General features: G+C 32.9%; 1 protein-coding gene across 1 annotated transcript; it reads right to left on the reverse strand.

Annotated features, from left to right (window-relative positions):
• Window positions 1–792: 792 nt before the first annotated feature.
• On the reverse strand, window positions 793–6,990 carry LOC134267191 (uncharacterized). Its single transcript, XM_062749417.1, has 3 exons — window positions 6,884–6,990; window positions 4,169–4,287; window positions 793–2,569 (listed from the first exon to the last, which is right to left on the reverse strand). The coding sequence occupies exons 1-3, from the start codon at window positions 6,913–6,915 to the stop codon at window positions 1,830–1,832; spliced, it is 891 nt and encodes a 296-aa protein (XP_062605401.1). The 5' UTR covers window positions 6,916–6,990; the 3' UTR covers window positions 793–1,829.
• Between the last annotated feature and the right edge of the window lie 523 nt (window positions 6,991–7,513).

Genomic DNA, 7,513 nt, shown 5'->3' on the forward strand with positions numbered 1-7,513 from the left:
CAAAATGGCCGACCCAAGTTTTATATAGGAATATATAAGAAAAATCTTTAAAAATCTTCTTCTCAAGAACCACTAGGACAGGAAAGATGAAACTCATGTGGAAGCATCTTCAGGTAGTGTAGATTCAAGTTTGTTCAAATCATGATCCCCTGGGGCAAGGATGGGGCCAAAATGGCCGACCCAAGTTTTACATAGGAATATATAGGAAAAATCTTTAAAAATCTTCTTCTCCAGAACTACTGGGCCAGGAAAGATGAAACTCATGTGGAATCATCCTCAGGAAGAGCAGATTTAAATTTGTTCAAATCATGACCCCCGGGGCTAGGGTGGGGCCAAAATGGCCGACCCAAGTTTTACATAGGAATATATAGGAAAAATCTTTAAAAATCTTCTTCTCCAGAACTACTGGGCCAGGAAAGATGAAACTCATGTGGAATCATCCTCAGGTAGAGCAGATTTAAATTTGTTCAAATCATGACCCCCGGGGCTAGGGTGGGGCCAAAATGGCCGACCCAAGTTTTACATAGGGATATATAGGGAAACCTTTTAAAATCTTCTTTACGAGTACTTCAAAGCTATGATTAGTGATATTTATAAGGAATCATCCTCAGGTAGTGTAGATTCCAGTTTGTTCAAATGATGAACGCCTGGAGGGGGTTGCGGTGGAGTAAATTCAAGCCTGATGTGCTCAGGTGAGCGCTGTGGCCCATGGGCCTCTTGTTTTAGTATAAAGGGTAACCCTTGGGCCAAGGATACTCTGTAAGTAATTTGATACTGATCAGCCAAGGGGTCCTTGAGTTATGGCCCATATTCTAAAAAGTTAATGCACACCGCACAAATGGCCATTGCATTAGCTCTTTGAGCCTTTGGCTCAGAAGAGCTAAATATATACCAAATTAATGACGTCATATTTCAAAAAAGGCTCTTCATCATGCCATATTCTTTTATGATTTATCATATTCATCTACTCAACTATTGTAAAAGCCAATTTCATAACTTTTTAAGAACATTAAATTTTTAGGGCACAATAAAGCTCAAACCGTACCGTCTTCTTACACCTCATAAACTTTATTAGTATAGAGTGTTTGCCATTGAGATGATTTAAGCAAGAGTTATTCCCCATTGCCTCCATTAAAGACCATATTGTAGTTCAACATTCCAAGATCCCTTCAATATTCAAGCAAGTTCAATTTGTTATACTGGTTATGGCTGTAAAGATATCACTATTTTTCTTTTAAATGTATGTTTGTTAAAGCTTCTATTATTCATAATTTTAAAGATTGTAAATATTTCCCCATATATTCCTTCCATGCATGTTTAAAATTAGTTGCTCAAGGAGGAAAATTCACTACTTTGCGGCTAAGGGAATAACTCAAAGGCAAAATACGTCATAGGAAATCAGTCAATTAAAAACAAGAATTTTTTTTTTACATGATGATTTCAGTTGTAATTAGTTGGATATTAATGAATTGACTAGATCATACAACATTACATTTGAATGCTACATGTACATGTAACTTTAGTTTTGTATGTGAGACCTCTTTTCTCTAAAATCATGAAAATGCATGGAGTTATTGACAAAAAGGAAATGACTTCTGTGTCAGAATCACTGCATTATACATGTTTCTATTAATTTAGAATACCTATGATGCAATATTTAATTACACAAAATCTAAATGAAATTTTAATCTATTTAATTTCAAATTCAACAATTATTGCAATTTTCCATAATTTGTTCATGTACAAAGACTGATCAGTGACAAAAAATGTACATTACACTAAATAGTGTACAGAGTAAATATGTTGAGGTAGAATATATCTAATATTTTCTAACTACTAAAAAAGGATATAACACTTTGAAATAAGCAATTCTCATCTTTGTCAATGTGACATTTTAATTGATAATGTTCTCCTAAATCTTCCCATACATGTACAGTGAGTTCATCACCCTCTAAACACTCTCCTAAATAATGAGATTGAATTTTGCTGATTCCCTTTCCTAGATTCTCTTCAAAGCTTGGCAGGGAACCAGTTCTTGCGGCATGATGGGCAGCGTCTTTGGCATATCGGACATAAGCACTCCAGGTAGTATGATTATTCATGTCAGTGTCACTCCATGCCACTTTGGCATGGTAGATACTTGTTTTATCTGCCCTTGGAAACTTCTCTAGTCTGTAAGACTGAAAATTCTTAGCTGTCTCTGCATACTTCATTTTCCACCAAGAGGGCAGTGGTTTAGGTCGCCTGGTTTCAAAATCAATACTGACAACTTGGTTGATATTGCTGATGAGGAGTTCATTGGTTGCTGATTTCAAAAATGAGTGTGAATTAAAGGACGTATTTCCAATGTAGCCTCCCTTCACAGTTGTCAACAGTGTACTTTTAGGTACATCGGGGTCATACAAGGCCTTGGTGAAACAGACTTCTGAAGTTACAAGGAATGTTAAGCATTCACTTGTCAGTTTTTCAAAGTCCCTGAATGTTCTGCCACTTTCATCTAATGGCTGATGGTGAACAAACATCCTGCCAGAAACCACTAAGTTCATCATGTTCCAAATTTTTGGCTGACCTACAAATTATCATCAAATGACTTCATATTTCAACAAATGTATTAATGATTTGATTGTCTTGTAGAAATTAGCAAAAAAATTTATATGTCCTTGTCATCTTTGTGCAGCAATGGTTGACAGGATATACATACTAATGGGCAGCAGTTTTTTGAAATTAATATTTGGCATTAAATTAAATAATTACTTACAATGTATAAATTTGTAAAAATTAAAATTTGCAAAAATTAAAAAAAATGCAGTATTTTTTACTTTAAAAAATCAAATTACAAGCCCAAATTTTCATAATTTTTTCCCTGAATTATGATTACAAATGAAATCTTTTTTCAAATTAAACCTTTTTTTGTTCTGAAATATGTTGCAATGCACTTATTGCTAGCGCTCTCGAGCGCTAGCAACTACGTTAGTCCAAATTCCTTGAATACGCATGCTTGGCCGCCATGGTCGTGCATTCTGGGAAAACTGTGAAAAACTAATACAAATAGACCGTACGATAACAATTTCGTTGTATCATGTTGTAGCATGAAATAACTGTTTATTTATTGTGTAACTTACACTTTAAAGATAACTATTTCAAATTCTTAGGTTTTTTTTTGCTGACGGAAAAGCCCGATTCATTATCTGATTGTTCTAAACAATGACAAGGGAGGTTGTTGTTGCTTTTTTTTTTTGTTTACATCTAAGCACAATCAAAGATAGATTCTAATTTCTGATTGGTCAATTTAGCCAATCTTACAAATTCCAGAAACAGAAGCAAGAATTTACACTAAAAATAACGAATAAATCCAGTATTTGTGTTAAAAAAATTCTGATGTGTATGGTTTTTAACGTAACATATCTTGACAAAGATGACCCAAAGGACCAATTAAGCTACTTCACATGCGATCCAAACTCTCAGGACTCTTTACACGAAATACACACGACATACATTTATTTTCTATATTCCTTTCAACTCCCATGTATTTTCTTTGCTAAATTGCCAAGAAATTCTCTTCTTTAAATCAGCTAATATATACATGTACATGCAATGTCTCAATCGGCATCTTCTTCATATTATATAGAGCCCCCCTCTCTCTCCAGTAAAGGTCATATATGTTCCGTTGCGCCAAAACTCCAATAGGTCACACCCCCCCCCCCCCTATTTCTTAATAAAATAAAATATGCCTCACAGAACAATAATAACTTTATCACTCTCCAGCCTTGATAGAAATTAAAGAATTCAGGAAAATAAATAACTTGATCATGAATCTTCCTTTCTGTGTTTAAAAAATGCTACGGCGGTAGCTCACCCATCTTTTTAAAAGATAAACTTGTTACACCTATAAGGAAGACAACTCTGAGGTAGTCACAATGTCTTCTATAGTATTGCCATTGTTTATTATATAAATTTCAACATGATATTCAACACTGAATCAAGCTGAATAGAGCACTTACTCTTTTGTTATAAGCAGTAAGTCATGTTGGTGATTGATAAAAATAAAATCACACATGTATAATGCTTATATTTTTTACATTTTCTCCAGATTTGCTTTTCTGTGGTATAGAATTTAGGAATACATTAAAATAAGAATTTAGGAATACATTAAAATAAGTATAATTACCATAAACATCATAATCTGATACTGTGGGCCCGGGATGACTGACTACTGCCTCTACTGCCGTCTCATCAACCGAGAGAAGTTTAAATCCACAGTTCTTCAAAAAATGTCGAGATATCCTCCTAATAAAGGGGAAAGATTATAAATAATTTTATATATTAATCTGAAAATCATCAAAAATCATCTATATTCTGATGACATGTGTTTAAGTTATAAAAAAAGTTTATTTTTTTGTTAGGCCTGCACAATAACTCATGTTCGACTATACGTATGTACATGTATGCATAATAAACAATCATGAATATGCAAGATTTACATGTGCTTACCATGCTTACAAATATGCAATTATAACATCTATAAATATGTTACAGGAATTCATGGTTTTTCAAACTAAGTTAATTTGCTCATGACATTGAAGTACCTCGTTAATTCAGTGCTAATGTCTTTCAACATGTTCAAATTCAGGCCAAAAAAAATAATAGTCTTGTTTCCTGCTACCAGTCTGAAAAAAATAGGGTAGGTAGGTAGGAAAAATATTTTATTTTTTATTTTCATTTTACTTTTTCCCATTGGTATTTGTTGGATATGAACTATTACAAAACCAAACTAGAAAACTGACCAGTCAGCAAGGGCCCCGCTAAGGGGTAGAAATATAAGGGTGCAGCTCAATGAATGAGAGTTTTACTTGATTACGTTTTTAAAAAAAATATATAAATAAAGATAATAACTAACAACTGTATTTTTAAATTTTCAAGATAATTCCTTAATGTCCAAAAAACCTGTAAATAGTAACAACACTTGTTTTTCCATAAAACAGGGAAAACCACATGTCTTATAAAAAAAAAACTTAATTAAATGTGTACTTAAAAAAGATTTAAGCAGGTGTTTTATAAAATGCAAGCCTTCAGTGAATGCAAATATCACCCAGGGTTGACCAGACTTGACCTTTACTTCAAAACAAACATCGGTTGCAGACAAAGGTGTACATTAATCTCATTTGACAGATAAAGATAAGCCTCTAAATTTTCTGCAGCAGGCTAGATAATTAATCCCAAGGGATTAATTGTACTGGTCTCTCATCCTTTTCTTCTAAATTTACAATAAGTACTTTTTTCAGCACTGACATAATGGGGTTATTATCTGATTACTGTTAGAATTAAAAGCATTAAGGCAGCAAATATATATATATATATATATATATATATATATATATATATATACATATATATATATTATATATATATATATATATATATATTATATATATATATATATAGATGATTCCAAAAATAAAATAGTACTAATAAAAAATGATATCTTAATATATATATCTTAATTTTAGAGTTCAATAAAATAATAAATCATTGTGTACAATATTTTAACCAAAATAAGGTATGAACATTTTAATAATTTAAATCCATATTTCAGAGAATGTACACATCATTCAAAATTGACCTTAACTTCAAAACAAAGTTCATTTGCAGACAGAGTCCGTACAGCTATTAATGTCAATGTGACAGATAAAGATAATGCTTAGGATTTTCTTCATGTGGAAGGTTAATTAATCCCAAAGGAAAAATTGCACAGCCTTCCCAGTTTACAATGGTAACATTCTAAGCAGTTATCTCTCTTTGCCCATTCATTCTTATGCATAATTAAGGAATCTACCCCACCACCCCAGCTCCAAGCCAGAAGACATAGAGAACCAAACTTGGCATCAAAATATGTATTTCTGCCTACTGAACTACCATACCAAATTTGAACTTGATTGAGCAACCATTAAAAAAGTTGCCCATTCATTCTTATGCATAGTTAAGGAATCTACCCCACCACCCCAGCTCCAAACCAGAAGACATAGAGAACCAAACTTAGCATCAAAATATGTATTTCTGCCTACTGAACTACCATACCAAATTTGAACTTGATTGGGCAACCATAAAAAAAGTTATTAGAAAAAAACAGGAAATTTGTGGACGGAAGAGTGACAGACGGACAGACAGACAGACGGACGGACGGACAGAGTGATTACTATAGGGCACCCGCAAATCCTTGCGGGGCCCTAATTAAACATGTCATAGGTCAATATTATCATTTAAAATAAGTAGTGTTTTATGAAAGTCCATATTTAAAACTTATATTTCATGAAACCCCGCTTGAATATATATATATTTTCACTTTTGGATCATGAAATTTCTGATTTTCTCCCAAAAACTCAACTAAATAAAAACTTCAGGGTCGGTTGCAAAAAAAAAAAAAGGGTAGATCGGGACCGGTCGGGTAGCAGGAAACAAGACTATCTTTATTTTTGGCCTCATAGTTCTGTGTTTGGAACTTCCCCCCCAAAAAAGAATTCAAGAAGCATGAGAAGAGTAGGGGTGTGTCAGTGTACATTAATCAATTGCTTTCTGTGAACTTCAGCTCTAAATTTTTCAGAATATATTTTAAGTGCAAAGTTTACAAAAGGGATATACATGTATTTTGATAAGCATGGAAATCCATACAAGACCTAACAATTACATGTAACCATAGGTAATTCTGTAAATGACGAAAGATTAGTATATAAAGTGGTCTAACCCTCTCTACTATAAAATCAATGTACACATTAGAAAATCGCATAGACATTGGAAAAATGGATTTCCATGCTAGGTCCCTATAAATCAAAATCTGAATCATGTTTATTTTAGTAGATATAAATTTAAAAAATCAATGGTATCATACTTGTATCCTGGATTTCGAGCAACTGATGCCATTATTCAAGCATCTGCATTTGTGGGACGATGATTATTACTGTGTAGTTCTACTTTCTGACACAAAATGTGACAAATGCATATGTAGTCGTTCGTTTTTTAACACCCTGTACCACGAGCCCGATTTATTTACCTCACCAAACCCAATATTTATCTTCAAAGGCTGAATAAAGTCAAGTAAAAGGCCCTGAGAGTCACCTAAATAATTATGAATAAAATACATAAATATACTTTTATTCATAGTTTAAAACAGTAAATTAAAAAACAATTTGCTCTTTCAATAAACTATATAACTATAAACTTGAAATCAATTACATATTTTTATAATTATTTTTTTTTGTATCATTTAGTAATGCAATTACAGGGACGTAGCAACCGCGGGGGGGCCACTTTTTTTTGCCAACAATACTTTTACTATTTAAAATGGTCATTGAAAGGCTGGTCCCCCCCCCCACTTTATACCACTGGTAATATGTAATATGAAGGAAATATAGTGTTTTAAGCTTAAAAATAGATATGTAAAAGGAATATTAGGCCTAGTAGTGAAAAAAAGTTTGTATCTAACCCCCCCCACCCCCACGAAATAGGATTTTCGACTTTG

This window comes from Saccostrea cucullata, unplaced genomic scaffold (assembly GCF_032062105.1).
Source record: "Saccostrea cucullata isolate Sc308-1 unplaced genomic scaffold, CSIRO_AGI_Scuc_v1 ctg15122, whole genome shotgun sequence".
Classification (NCBI taxonomy): domain Eukaryota; kingdom Metazoa; phylum Mollusca; class Bivalvia; order Ostreida; family Ostreidae; genus Saccostrea; species Saccostrea cuccullata.

Bases quoted from the DNA above. Each gene is read 5' to 3' on its own strand.
- LOC134267191 (XM_062749417.1), bottom strand. From the start codon at position 6,915: ATGGCATCAGTTGCTCGAAATCCAGGATACAA. The intron at 4,288-6,883 runs GTATGATACCAT...CCCCTTTATTAG, and splicing joins GCTCGAAATCCAGGATACAA to GAGGATATCTCGACATTTTT. The intron at 2,570-4,168 runs GTAATTATACTT...GATAATTTGTAG, and splicing joins ATCAGATTATGATGTTTATG to GTCAGCCAAAAATTTGGAAC.